The 15345-nt window shown below is 36.9% G+C and overlaps 1 protein-coding gene across 7 annotated transcripts in view; it reads left to right on the top strand.

Moving 5' to 3' along the window:
* The window catches only part of MLLT10 (MLLT10 histone lysine methyltransferase DOT1L cofactor), a 129832-nt gene that overhangs the window by 53478 nt on the left and 61009 nt on the right, over positions 1-15345 (top strand). For all 7 annotated transcript variants that reach the window (XM_080579108.1, XM_080579107.1, XM_080579106.1 and 4 more), the window contains one exon: positions 8482-8577. In XM_080579108.1, the coding sequence (XP_080435234.1) occupies positions 8482-8577 (96 nt within the window). The remainder of the gene's footprint in view (positions 1-8481; positions 8578-15345) is intronic.

Below are 15345 nucleotides of genomic sequence, written 5' to 3'. Positions count from 1 at the left end.
ATAGTTCCCATCTTCATCTGGCAATAAAGGAGTGTATGCATTGTGATGTAGTTGTACCTCTAAATCTAAACCCATGACCAACAATAACAAAAGTATGGGGTTCTTGGCAATTTTTTTCGCAGCAAAATGGAGTTAGAGGGAAACAATTTTGAATTACAGATGACAGTTACCTGCAAGTTAAAACCTTACTAATATTTGCTTTACTTTTTTCTTAATTTGGTTAATCTTTCACCCCTGTTGTATTGCTGGTCATGTTTTGTTAAAATACTTGGCATGGGTTGTCACTCACATTGGCAAAACCTTAAAGTTGAATTTGAAGAAACAAAATTGATGTTGAGTGAAGGTACTGTTCTTCTCGTCATAATGCCTGAAAAATCTTGGGGGGTCTTTCTTGCAGAGTGTTTGGCCAATGTATCTGCTATTTATTCTAACGGCTTGGCTTCTCCAGCACTGGGTCTTCTAGAAATAGTTAATGGACACTGGCAAGTCCTGGCCTTTTTCTGCAGCTCTGAGAAGTTTGCCGTAAATAAGATTAAATTTCTGGAGCACCATGTTTCAGTTCATGAAAGGTAGAGGAAGATTGCATGATCTGCAAGATCAAGTGAAGCAATGCAGTTTGCGTTACCCTTGAATTGACATTCAGAGGTTCTTATGGCATGTTATAGCGTGTTCACTTAAGTTTAATTTGCTTTATATGTTGTGTAATGAGGCAATGTTCTGTTTTAAGTCACCAGTTGGTAGAAAAAAGTTGCAATTTCCTGAAACTCTTAATCACCTAACTTGTAGTACAGACTTCTTGTTTGGGGGTTTTGTCTGACTTATGCAATGGTTAAGGGATGATCTGTGCTTTGGAAAATACTGGTCTTCAGTCAGTGGAACATATGGGGTACTGGCAGCTCATTCTCTTGGTAAAGTTGACTACCTTCTGCATATGATGTCTCATTTCGATGTACTGTCTATTTGATTTACTGTATCTTGGAGGAGAAAGGTCATTATTTAGGGTGACTTTCCTTATTTCCTCTTCTGCAAATCGGTTTGGAATCTCAGTTGTTGTCACATTGGAGTAAATGTGCGTATCTTTTGTTCTGTATAAAAGTTTTAGGGAGGGTGTTTTTCTTCTCCCACTAAGAGCACAAATTTATTTGTACTTTTTCTTTCATCTTTGTAGTCTGGAAACTTGGATAATCTGATTTTCAAGCATCCTTAAAGCTTTCCTTGGTGCCAAGCAGAAACTGTATGAGTTGAGCTGTATTTCTTGCCCAGAGAGGTCGTGGAGTCTCCTTCTCTGGAGATACCCAAAACCCACCTGGATGCCATCCTGCGCAAGGTGCTCTAGGTGATCCTGCTTGTCACGGGGTTGGACTTGATGATCTTCAGAGGTCCCTTCCAACCTCGGCCATTCTGGGATTCTGTGAGGATTGGACATAATTATATTACTCAGACCTGAAAAACTATCCATTGGTTGCATATAGAACTGCCATAAGAATAGTTTGGTCTGAAAATATTGGTGTGGGTAGCTGTCGTTTTTGTAAATAAACACTGAGTTGGAAGGATGTGTTTTCCTGCATAATGAGTCTCTTTTGGGCACTGTGCTTACAGAATAGATGGCAACTATATAAGGGTATTATAATAATAAGAGTAAAAACCAAAAAGCTTGGATATTATTTAATTGTTACGAGGAATTTGAAACTACAGATTAATTAGCTTAGTTACTGCCTGATTGCTCTGCTGCACTAAAAATGGTTGGTTGCTAAGGGAGAGAGGTGCTATAGAAATGATGAGAGATGGAGCTGTGCCCCTCCTTAGTAGGGCTGGTAGTATATTGCTTGACATCCTGATATAATACCCATTTTTCAGTGCCCAGGTGTGTTTACCTCAAGTTTTTTTTTTTTTTTTAAAAAACTTAGTCAACATGAGGCTGTGGAAGAACACCTTATTCCTGGTGTTCCTGATAGCCTTATCTTTGGAAAGGAGTGAAACAGGAATTTTAAATGTGTCTGGGGTACATCTCCGCATAAAAGAAATGCTTTAATAAAGTGCCACGTGAAAGTGGCATGTGTGCCACTTACATGAAAATTGAACAAGTTTACTGGCATTGTGTGTTTATGAATTCCAAAAAATGTTTTTAGCAGACGAATTAACTAAAAGTCTGTTTGTACCAGAAGTGCTTTGCTCTGGGTGGATAAGGAAGGGGAAATTTAAAATTCTTTGCTATGATGGCATATTAGTCTCTGTAGACTATTAAAAAAACAAATCCATGGATGGCAAAATTCTCAAACATTTTTCTGAAGAAATTTTGCTTACAGTGATTTTCAATTTCTTTAAAGACAATCGTTGTTAGTGTTGACACGGCTGAATGATGCAGGGAAGGACTTGAGAGAGAGGAGCATTAGCTGCTAGTTGTTTTTCTTTTGTAAAGCTCTTTCACTGTGGCTTTTGTGGGAGTTCTGAGAGGAATACTGACAGTGTCAGAATTTTGAATAGATGTCTACTGTAGTGTTTTTTTTTTTCCACACTCATTAAACAAGAGTTGTGGTTTTATAAAGAAAAATCACTTTGCTACTCCAGGTCTTCGTGACCTTTCAGGGATCAACCAAAATCTGTTCAGTTAAAAATAGCCATTATACACTTCAGGTATTATTAGATGTTAATTTTATTTATTTTCTTTGTTATGTATATTGTTATGACATTTAATTTCATCAACAGTTTCAAAATCTTTGAAGTCAACTATATTTGACAGATTGTGATTTTTTGATCTTCAAGTTCGGTGTGTTGTAGCATCCTTTGCTTAACTCCGTAATGGTGGAACTCTGCCACATTATAAGATAGAGGGGAGTCACTTGGAACAACTAGGGTAAAAAGTAAGCTGAAGTTGGAAGCAACTTGGACATTTCTTGCTTGAGAAAATTGTACAATGTAGTTTGTCTTAATTTGAAAACTAAACGACACGTGAACATTAAAAATTGGTCATTATAGGTCATAGGTCTGCTTGATTTTGATTCCATTTGATCAATATGTCTGTCTTTGTCTAAATAACAAGAGAAAGATATTTTAAATATCAAAATAAAAGTAGCTTGTTCTGAATAAGATTTGTGGTCCATTAGTCTTGTAGGGAAGCTTTGGATGGCATTTTTATTGCCAAGTTTTGAATCTGGTACTGACTGGCAGTTAAAATTCTGATCATTAACACTGTATTGAAAGGAGTTTTTTGAGTCTTTCAAGTAACTGTCTCAAAGACTGGTAGTTAGTAACAAGTTTTATGCTTAGAGCCCAATACATAGGTACTTGAATAATGTCAGCAGTGCTGTTCCACCTCTTCCTGTAAACCACCCCATGCCTATATCCTTTTACTGCTGTGACTGTAGCAACACTGCCACTGCATTTAATTTTCCTGCTGTGGTTTATACCCTATAAAACGATAGATGAATGCCCGAGCTAGGGCTGTTCTTGTCAAAACAAGATAAATTAGGATTTGAACATGGGACGCGTGGACCATGGGCATCTTTCATTCTGGAATTGTTATGGCTGTATCACTAAAAGCTTCTAGTCACTAGTAAGAGCCAAACAGGTCTTGTATCGGGGATTAGCAAGAGCTATACACAGCTTTTTATTGAAGATGTTAGTTGTGATGGTGACAGCGATGGATTTACAAGCTTCAGGGATGGAAAGATGGTGCAGAAAATCCATGAATAACAAAAGCAGCAATATGAATACTCTGTGATAATAGAACATTTGGATACATTGAAATTATTTGAGGGAGTCTAAAATAGTGGCTGAAAACTAGTGATTTAGACATTTGGATGGTTTTGCTTACAGGAATCGCTAAGAGAGCTAGATTTGAAAATGTTAACTCCCTGAGAACTTGCGACAGCCAAAAGTAGTAGCGGTCGTGATTTCTGTGATGGAGAAGGGGGTAAAAATGGAATACTCCAAGGTCAGCCAAGCAGTTTTTGTTTGAAGGGCCAAGCAATGTTGCTTGCTGATAGTGTGCACGTGTTTTGGGAATTCCAAAACAGAAGTTAGTCTCCTGTTCTGCAGGCAGGTGAGCTCCTGCTCCTCCATTCTGCTTCTGCCTCTTCATGTCCCTGTTACTGTCTGTCTCAGGCTCATTCACTGAAATAACCTAACTTACTAAAACAGCAGAAAACTATCCACTTCGATTTTTTTTTGTTGTTGCTGCTATTATGGAAGTTTGGGCTGGCACACAGAAGGTCTGAAAAACTACACAGCATGGGAAAGGTGAGAGAGGGGCCAAGATATTTTTTTTTTTGTAATGGTGAACTGTTAAATGCCAAACTTAAAAACATATTTTCATGAAATGAAGTACTGTTGAAACATCTTCGGAGAAATTGTGTTCCAAAAGTGCGTTCCAGAGACAAAAATGAATTGCAAATAAGTGTACTCACCTTTTAACAAATTAATTGATTCTTACATGTGGGAATGTTATAAATGTATTCTGTTAGAGAAAAGCTGAAGTCATCCATTCCATCTGTACTGAAAAAAGCTATCACTTGCTTAATTCAGTCTTCCTGGAGATTGAGGTCCAGCCTGGGAAACCTGGATGTGATAACACTTATTCTGTTGGTAGCAGATTAGAGCTAAAATAAAATGATACAAGTATATTTAACTTGATATTTTGATGAGATACTTTCATTCAGTAATCTGAAAGTATGTTAAAGAAAATGAGTGGACAAGTGCTGGTCTTTGGAGTAATGTAGATACTCCAAGGTGTAAATGAGCTTAATAAAACAAAAAATAAACAACCAAAAACCAAAGAGCTGGAACCAAACTGTATTTGTAAAACCGTATTATTTAATAGTCTTATAGATTTGGTCTTTGTAGAAGAAATAGAAACCATTGAAATGTGCCTTGTTGCTGTTTTTTCAACTTTTTTTTTGTCCCCCAAAGAGGGCAATGTACAGAAGGTGCTGTAGAATTCCAGAAACCTTGGACCACATTTGTTTTCTTACCTTGCATCGTGTAGTTATTTTAATTAAGAAGGTATTACATAGTTTTGTAGGTAAGAAACGAAAGTCCAAAATGAGCTTCCCAGTGGTAAATAAAGCTTTCTGATTAATCATGACGTATGAACTCTGGGTACTTTGTAGTCTGTTTAGCTACATCGTAAATCAGGGCTCTTCATCTTCTAGGACAAATAATACTACAGCTGCTTATGCAATGGCTGGGTGGCAATCAGACCTCATTTTTTTTCTTAGAGTAAAAAAGGGTTTCAGGAGCTGCCTGAACCCGGTCTGATGAGCTACCTGTTTGTGAACCAAGACTGAAGGTTGCTTTGCCAGTTCTGTACTTGGCCCTGTATTTATTGAAGTTCCTTAGAATGTTTTTCTGCAAACTCTTGTTTTCTACAGAATGTATTCTGTTTGGAATAATTGAACTCATGCCCATCAATCTTTTTAAAAAGAAGTTTTAGTATGTAAGTGGGATGCATGGGTTCTGTCTGCCCTCAGTGCTTCACTTACTAGCAGCACTATTTTCAGTCCTTGTTAAGTATAATTTCTGCCTTTTTTTTTTTTTTTTTCCTTTCAAGAAAGATTTGCGTTACTGTCAGACAGTTGCTATCATCGCTTTCTCTAGATTGGTGGCTTTCCACCAGAATGGGGCTTTCAGGACAGATGTTTGTCTCAGGAGCTGTGGCTGACCAGAGGAAGAGGTCTGACAAAAATCTCAGTGAGTAGCCAGGGAGGACCAGCTGTTTATATACTCTTTTTCTGGTAGAGGGAAAGATCATTAGTTTGTGCCTCCTTTGAGACCAACTTGATTGAAAACTCATGTTTGTCAAATATTGTGGGAATTCATGTTCCTTTGTTACTCCTTCTGTGGATCCAGAAGCAGATCTCGCTATACTTTGTGTGCATCTTTAGGGTGAGACAAGGGTACAACTGCAAGGGCTCACCCTGTTGGGAGATACGTCTCTTCCCCTCAGCAGGTTGTAGAAACATTCATTCTTATCATTGTAAAATCTGGGCCTTCATTTCAAAGGTTGTCCTGCAGTGAAACTTGCCCTGCTTCTTTGATGTTATTTGCATCTGGAGTCAATTCCCATTCAGAAGTAGGGCGTCTGAACTTTTCTTAGAAAGAAAAAAAGAAAAAGGGGAGGGGGAGAGACATTATTTGCTAGAGGAGGTATAACCTGAAAGGAGGAGGGAATACAGAGCTAAGGACATCAGACCTCCTGGGGTTGAGATCTTCCTATGTGAAAAGCCTGTGAGTGGGGTGCCCTGCCAGTGGCCCTCAGTGATGTCCGACGGTGCCATCTGCGAGCACGTGGGTAACCTGTCCTAGCTCACTGCGTGTTGGTGTTTCGGGTCTGGGGGAGCCATTTGACCTGGTTGCTCATGCTTTGTCTTATAGGATTTAAAGCATCTTCTTTTCAAGTTCAAGTCTCTTCAAGTTTATGCTCCCATACATCATTCCCCCCTTTTTCGTATCCCTCTTTCCTTCTTCATGACAAATCCTGTTGTGTTGTGACTGCTATCAAAGTGATTTCAGTGCATTACAGAATATAATTTGAAATCTTTCTGACTGTTCTTTTGATCAGAATTCTACAGTCCTCAGCCTTTCAGACAAAAATAATGGTAGAAGTAAAACAAACGAACAAAAACCCGTGACAAAAAAAAAACACAACAGAACACTAGAAAGTCAACAGAAGAAATTGTAAAACATGTTCACTTAAATATTTCCTATTGTTTACTGATGTTGCTGCGATGTTTCATCTTAAAGCATTTGAAAATCTCTTTGCTCCAAAATTGTAAATAAAAAAAAAATCCTTCGGCGTGATTTGAATTTCCTACTACGGTGATGAAAATTAAATAGGAAGTGGCTTAGTTCTATTTCATAATTTCTTTCTTGAAGCTTGTTTTGGGGTTCAGTGAAATTGCTACTCAAGTTTATCTAAGCGTGTGCACTGATGACATAGAAAGCTGGGTAACTAGCACCATTGAAATACTTTTGAATCAACTATGTATTGTGCTTGACACAGATTTGATGGCTAACACAGGAAACTTGATGTAGTTGCTCTTGTTTTCTCCTGATCCGTGCTTGTATTTTGGCAGTATGAGGTAGCACTTCTTGGATTGTTGCATTAAATGATAGAAATGACTGTGCGGTGCAGTTGAATCCTTCCCCTCTTTTTTTCAATATTTTTTTTTCAAATTTGTACTTTCCAGATCCAAAAAGCCTGAAACAAATAATACCCCTTCAAAACAAAACAAACCTCTGTTCAAAAATTCCCTCAACAAGCCTGTATTAGGTTTTAAAACCTTGAATTCCTACTTCGTGGCATACATTATTGTAATTATGACACCTGCACACTTTGTAATTGAAGCGCAAATTCCGTATTTCTATTCAGGGGCAAATGGGAAGAAAAAAATCCTCTTCTTGTATGGTGGGAAAGAAAAAAAAAGCGACAAACCACCAAACCTAGAAATTCCCATCAGTCTTTTAAAGAGTTGTCTCTTGGAACTTCCTTTGAGTTATTAGAAGTGTTAAAACAATCAAAAGGACTTTCTATATTGTGTTCTAGCAGGTAAAATTTTAGCAACAAAGTAAAATACTTCGGTGTTCTAGTGTATTTTGAGTAACTTTCTCTCAGGCTTGCTGTTTCTTTGTTGATGTGGGCTTTTTATATTATGATTTTAAGAAAAAAGGGGCCCTCTTTACTTGCTCTTCATTAAATTAGTGAAAATACTGAACTCCTACTGTATTCTAAGTTGAATTGTTAATTTTATTAGACTCTATTTTTGTATTCATCAGTTGAATTATTTAAATAAATGCAATTTGAGTCTGATTCTTTAATACTCTAAGAACTGATTCCTTCCAACATGGAAGATTTCTACTATTCTTTGAAGGCTCTGGGTTAAGAATTGATTTTCTCTGTTTGTACAAATTCATTCACGCTGCCAATGCTTCACATTATGTTTAAAATAAATACATTCTCAGCCTTTTTAGAAAGGACCTGATTTATATAGCTTTTGGTATTTTGTTTGGTTTAACATAGAAAAATTCATTAAATTACTTATTATATAAAATGTATGCATCTTTTTGGGAATGACATTGAAATAACATTTCACATTCTTATGCATGGAGATGCCAATAGGGGAGCCAAGCTAAAACTTCAATGTACAGTAATATCCCAACAAAAATACTGTGCAGGTGTAGAAATGCATGAAGGCAGGAGTATAAGGTGTGGAAATGCAGGAAGGAGAAGGCCATGTCTTGGCTTTTAATCTAGTTTCTTTAGTTGCTTAATTGATTCTTGACAAGATGGATATTAATGACGGTGGATTCATTAATACTGGTTATAATTGAAGAATTTCAGTTTGTATATTTTGAAAGTAAATAAAAATACATGATTTGTTTTCATTATCTTTCTTAAATTTTAATAACATTGAGTGTTACTTAAAGCGGGCTACGTTAAAGGTGAAGCTGAACCTGGATTATGTTTTCTTTTGTAATTTACAGAAATACAAAGAGAAAGATAAACACAAGCAAAAATACAAGAAGCAGTCAGAGTCTTCACCATCCTTGGTTCCATCTCTTACTGTAACTACAGAGAAAGTAAGTTAATACATTTTTCCTCTTCTTCCACTTCAGTTACTTATCTTGAAATTTTCTAATGTGATCATTCTAGTGGATACACAGGAGTTTTAAAATGGCAAGGATGCTATAACTCTCAAGCACGCTTGGTATATTTTCCTATAATGCAAAATCTGAAAACACTTTGAGGTTTATAATAGGAAGAAAGCTTTAGATTTTTGTAACTAAATAGGGAGTGATTTAATGGCACCAGTCAGGTGCCACTAATAATTCAGGAACTTTTATTTCAATGATTTTATGTTTAGTAGTTTGAGAAGTTTTATAAAATCTTTCCCTTGAAATTCACTTTTGTGTGCTGAGCTGTTACTGAACCTGGAAGCATTTAACCTGGTAATTATGAAAATAATGGTACTTCATGTAAAAAGTACGTGATGCTGTACTTTGTGTACTTTTAATATCAATTTGTCATTTTTAGCAGTCTGCTCTGTTAGATTCTGTGGTCTTTCTTTCCTGTTAATCTTCTAGCAAATACTTAACTCAGAGGGCAGTATAGAGGATTAAATAATATAGACAGTTCTGATTATGCTTCAGTATGATCTGACTGTTCTGATTACTACAGTAATCACTTTTGCTATCCACAAAAAAAAAAAAAAAATGTTAATGATATTACAGAATGGGCAGCAGTGTTAGGAAATGAGTTTTCTCACTTCAGATTTGGAAAAACATTTGTACCATTCATGTGGGAATGTTTGACATCTGAGTCAGGGCTGAATTAATTAGCCATCAGTAGTAGAATACTTTGTTTTTTAGAAGGGATGCTGAAGCTCGTTTTAACTGCGTGTAGTTTGGCTGATGAGATGATTCAACAAATGTGTCAATTTGCACATGGTACACCAAGACCATACCAGGAAAGGGTAAAATATTGAAATACCAGCTTTCTTTAATCACTGTGCGTATTACATCAGCTAATGGTATCAGCTTGAAGATTCATCACCAAGAAAGGAAACTTTTTAGTATGTTTTGCATATTTTTCTGTTTTCAGTATTAGGTGTATTGACCTGAGGGTGTGTACCTGTTAACGTTGTTACTTGTGACTCACACTTCTGATAAACTACTCTTGTTTCTGGTTCTCCTGTATTCTTTTTGATAATGATAAGTCAAGTGAGACTTACTAGTCAGTGTTTTTCTCAATTTCACGATAATTCTATCTTTATTTTTAAATAACAATTAGAGTCGCTTTGCCACTTTGCTCTTTTGATGTGAGAGTGAGATACTGCAAATAGTGAGTGTGACAGGATTTATTGAATGTTGACTAGTCCATGTGATTCTTCATTTGTTTTTTACTTCATTTTATTAATTTGTCCTGAACCTTGAGCCTGAGACAATATAAGATACCCTATAAAAGAATTTCCTTGTTTGACGTGTTCCTTTAGCACAAAACCTAAACAACAGTTGTATGGTTTATGTATGATCTTATCTTTCCTGAATATATATATATCCCTTTTGTCACTTAATTATCATACAAAGTGTTATTAACAAGTGATGTTGCCATATATTTGTGTGAAAGTTAAAGAAAATCCGTTGAAATATTGGTCATTTGGAAGTCCCTAAGTTCTACCTATTAGAATACACTTTTAATGTGGAAGACAGTTGGATGCTGTTTGTCTCTCTCTTTTACCTTCAGACCCTGTGTTTCTACCAAAACTTAACTGCTCCATTTTCTACTTTCTTTTCATGGTGCTTCAGACATTCAGGAAAACCGGTCTCTGGTTGAAGTTACTAAATAGGATTTTTCTTTTCCTTTTTTTTTTTTTTTAATATTTGCTGGGTATTCGGCAGTGGTTCTTCTGTGACTAGTTTCTTCAGATACTTTCTTCTGATTTTTTTCTAAAGTCCTTTTGTATTTGCGTGCATTCGCTTTTCTAAATTATAAATTCATACTGTGTTCCTCAAAAATTTGAAATTTTAATAATTAGACAAGCTTTGTTTCCTTCTGAGAATAATACTTAGTTCAGAATATTTTGTTAATATGGTAGTTTTGTGTGTCCTTTTACTAAGAGTTGGCAGAATTGATTTGGGCGCGCTGTCTTTTTCACAGCAGTCTGTCTTTGCAGTGAATACTTCATTTTATGACTTCTGTAAATCACTTCTGCTATCACATTCTTCCTGTTGTGGGAACTGGAATTTGAAATAAATTTTTCTCTTCCTTTTTTGAAGAAGTGAAATCCTTTTTGGTAAGAGTGGTAGTGACCTTTTATGTAAGTGGTGCCTGGGAGGATGTTTTTATCTGGATGAGTGGCTTCTTAAGTCACATTCCTGAAAAGCTGCAGAGTAAACTGGGGTTTTACATTGTATGTGTGGGTATAGTTGGTTTGGTTAGTTCTGTAAAAGTGAATTTGAAGAAATTTAATGAAGTTCCCGTCCAAATGCTGTGTTCAGCTATGGGTACGTCTTCCAGCAGGCAGTTCTGTGCATTGCTGTAATGTCTCCGCAAACACCACCTAGTCTGGATCAGTCAAATTGGAAAATCTTTGAAATAAGAAACGAACTACTCTGATTAATATATACTAAGATTTTTTTCACTTTTCTTTTGGGGCATAAATACTAAGTGTTTTTAAAAGGACTGGAATAACTTCTGGAATATTTCTCTATATTCAGATGAGGCTTTCCCTTAGCATTTCTGTTACTTGGATGGGAATATTCAGTTTCCTTATGATCATGGGATCTGTGTAAGAGCCACCAAGCTTTTAGTTAATCCTCATAAAAAATTATTTCTCAGGTTGTGAACCTTGAGAGGTTGGGCTTGTACTGAAAGTTTAAAAATGTGTCTGGTTTGACAGATTACCCAGAAAAATATCGTTGTCTTTTTTTTTTTTTTAGAATTTTTTCTTTAAAGAAAGAAGACAAAAGCACCCCTGATATGCAAAGCAATAACCTGCTTTCAAATTGTAGCCAGAGACACAAAATAATAAAAAGACCCTGTGAGCAGAAAGTACAGCTAACTAAACGGTATTTTTAACAGCAGAGATACCGGTGATAAACCCTCCTCAGCTCACCCTGGTATCAGCCCGTCGTGGTTCCCAAGGGAGGTGCCTGGCTTTTGCTGCAGCAGGATACAGGAGGGAAGGGAAGGAGCAGGGAAATCTCCATTAGCTGTGACTGAACATTGCTATCCTACATTAGTGTGGGGTTTGTGGGCTGTGGGGGTGTGTGCGCGCATGGCTTTTTGTTTGTTTGCTCTGCTTGGACCACTCTCCTACCATCTGGCACGTCTGTGGATGCTGCCTGCTGCGGTCACTCCCTTCTCTGCAAGAGCACATCTGGGTTAGGGCTGAAGGCGTCTCAAGCGTTGGGATGTACTGTGTATATTCAGAATGATTATTATGCCTTTGCAGTAGAACTAAAACTTTTCCAGAAGATTTTAAGCCTTGCTGTACTTGCTTTCAGGACTCGGTTCAGTGTGCACAGTGATATACGTGAGGTACAAAAATGACAGTAGCTCTCTGCACCAAGTTGGCAGTAGGAAAGTGAAGTTTAAGGAAAAAGAACTGCGAAGCGGTTTATGAGGAGTAATAAAGGCACTGTGATGTACACTGTTAGCTTGATACTTGCAGTGGCAAATACTGACTTTGAGAACAGGATTAACATTCATGAGCTGGTTATTTAAGCACTCCCAAATAAACCGAGGAATGGACTTCAGGGCCAAGAGCTGAGTAATCTCCGTTTTGGGGGAATGTTTGCACTGCAGCGAAGGGAAATGACTGACTGCAGTGTGAGCAGCGAAGGGGGAAGCCTCCAGCTGCGTGTCCCATTTAAAAGGCATGCGCTGGGGGAAGCGGGGAAGGCAGGGGAAGCTCGAGGGGACTGCAGAGACCGAAGCCAGTTATTAAGTAACCAAAGAAGTTCTCACCCTCTTACAACCTCAAAAAAAAAAAAAAACCCAAACCAATGTAACTTTGCCATGGTGTAGCAGTGTTTCTGGTGGTGGTGGTGTTTTCCTGTGGTGACATGGTGACATTTGTATTACGTCTTTGTCCTTTAGAGTGTAGCATTTTAGAAAAAAAAATTTGGGAGTGGGTACATTATTTTATGAACCAGTTAGCTTAATAATCTAAAGTTTGTGCTGCACCTTGATCTCAGAAGCGGATCTGTTTTAAGGCATTTTGTTTTAATTAACTCCTTAAAGTGAACAGCACAATCTGGAAAAAAAGTTACTGACCAAACGATACCATTTTATTTTTCTTCATGTCTATTGCATCACATTGGTGTGCAAGATACACTGAAATCTAGATGTGTACTCAGAATATTTCACAGCACCTGCTGAAACAGAAATACCTGCTGGAGCAAAACTTTCAAAAGCAGAAGTGCTATGTGCATGCATGTTCTCCAGTCTGGATTCAGGTGTGCAGTCTTTGAATATTTCATTGGCATTCATAGCTGAATCGTATTATTCTTACCTTCTGAGTGACTGCAAACAAAGCCTTATATCATCACGTCAAATCTCTGCACAGCATATGCAAATGAATGTCTGCTTGTCATTTTCTAGCCCTGGCCAGTCTGTAGAGCTAAGTTAAACTCTTAATTTCCTTTTTACCAAAAAACAAAAATGAAACAAACAAAAAAACAAAACACAAATATCCCCCTGCAGTAATGGAGAAGAGATGCTAGGTAACATCAAACTGATTGTTGATATCTCTGTAGATTTCTCTTCGCAGTTAATATAGAACTGAGTGGGAAGGAGATGAGGATTAGGAAAGGAAGGAACTGGGTAAGAGGAGAAATCGAAGATCCTAGAAAAAGCTGACTTGGAGGGGGTGGGTTGTGGTGTGTCTGGAAACCCTTTGTTCAAATGACCCAAATTTGAACCACTGCGTCTTAACACAGGTCAAGTGACACATCAGTTTCAGGAAAACAGAGCATACTTGTGGACTTCGTAATAGTTCAAAAAGTTAACTGCTAAACTTAACTTACCTTAGAATTGGCTCCATATTCATTAAGAACTGTTACCAATACAGTAACATCAATGTGAGGTAAATTATTCTTAGCATTGTGCTTTAACAGACTTAAACTGATAATCCCTCTTCGGTGTTATTCAGAAAATCCCTAATATATTTTTATTGCAGTTCATAGTAGGGCTGTATTTGCAATTTTGAAGTGCTATATTTTTCCCTTTTAGTTAGGTAAATGAAAATAACTTCTTTGCTAGCTTAAAAAGAAGTTGGGTTTTAGTTGGGCTATGCAGAGCTTGTTTCATGCCAGCGGATACTTTACAGATACTTTCCACATGTTCATAAAGATGTGTATTTTTCATTAAATTATTATATGGTGAGATTCATTTTACTGGTTTGGCTTACTATGGGTATTAAAAATAACACTAACTGAACAGTATGAAAATGTGAAAGATCATTTGTTAATTCTTGATTTAATGTTAACATGGAGACCATTGTTACTTTTGGACCTTCAAGTCGGAAGGGCTCTCAGTGTTACTTATTTCTATTTAGGGAGTGCTCTGCTTTTCAGTCGTGAATGAAGAGTCTGGAAGTGTTGTCTTTGCATGGCTTTTTAATACACTAGGTCACATAGGTGTGGTGCAACGGGGATGGAGGGCTTCAGAGGAGGGCAAGTGCTTCAAGAGTGAGTTTTGTCATCAGTGTTGACCTATTCTGCATGGAGATACTGGCACCTCTAAAAACAAAGCATGAAGTCCAACCAGTTTGAATCTCTCAGATTCGTATATTGCTGTGCCCCCTTTGGACTAATTTGGGTTGACTTACCTGTTGTAGTTTGGAAAGTGGTTTACAGTGTTTGTATGAAACAAGTTAAAACAACAACAACAACAAAAACCAACGGACTACCACTAAAACAACAGACCTACCAGCAGAATTCCGGTAAAACCATTTCCATATTTTAAAGAAGCTACTAGCCAAGGGAAGGCTGGTGTGACAATGGGAAGTGAAGATTGAAGGGGGAGCCAGGGTTGTTACAGTTGATGTTGGTTTGATGATGAGACTATAAAGTTTTAAAATACAAATTCTTATGTTCTGAAGCCTTCATCAGATCCACTGTAGGTCGAACAACATTTTCAGTTTGATTGCACTGCATACAGGTCTTTTTAAAGTCTCTTATTTTTTTTTCCTTCTAGTTTTTAACATGAAGCAGTAAAAATAACAACATTGTATTCAAATAACCATTTATACAAGATGAATCTATTGATCTCAGTAAAAATTTCCAATGAAGTTTATGTTAATTTGTGCATTTTTTCAACAAAAGTTTTATGCACTTTAATCATGTGTTGACAAACTTAACAATGAGTTTTATGTAACTTCTGCTATTGCTAGTTACCTAAGTATCTGAACATTAAGTTTGTTATTTGAAACAGTGATTTCTTTTAACCCTTTAAGTGTATAAGAACATATATAAGATATTTCACATTTTCCAAAACATTAATAAGCTGTGTGAGTAGGCATGGAGAAACTCATATGCAGGACATGTATACATAAGTGCAGCATGTATGTATTGTGCACTAAAACAAATGTGTATCTGAGGATTAAGAATGTTGGCCTTATGACAATGGCAAGTCAAAGGTTCTCTTCCTCAAATGGTAAAAATAAGTTTGATACCATGCAACTTTTTCCAGCCCTTGGCATAGAAAAATGTGTGCACGTTCTGAACTTGGTGTACCATGAGTAGTTCTTCTGACATAAATAGGATTATTAGATGAGTAAAATTGAATATACTAGCAAGATAATAGAACTGTTTCTCTGATTTTGTCTTGTGTTACTAAAGTGT

The sequence above is a fragment of the Anser brachyrhynchus genome, assembly GCF_964034855.1.
Source record: "Anser brachyrhynchus genome assembly, chromosome: 2".
Lineage (NCBI taxonomy): Eukaryota > Metazoa > Chordata > Aves > Anseriformes > Anatidae > Anser > Anser brachyrhynchus.
The sequence above is the reverse complement of the archived record's forward strand: the minus strand, read 5'-3'. Positions and strand labels throughout refer to the sequence as shown.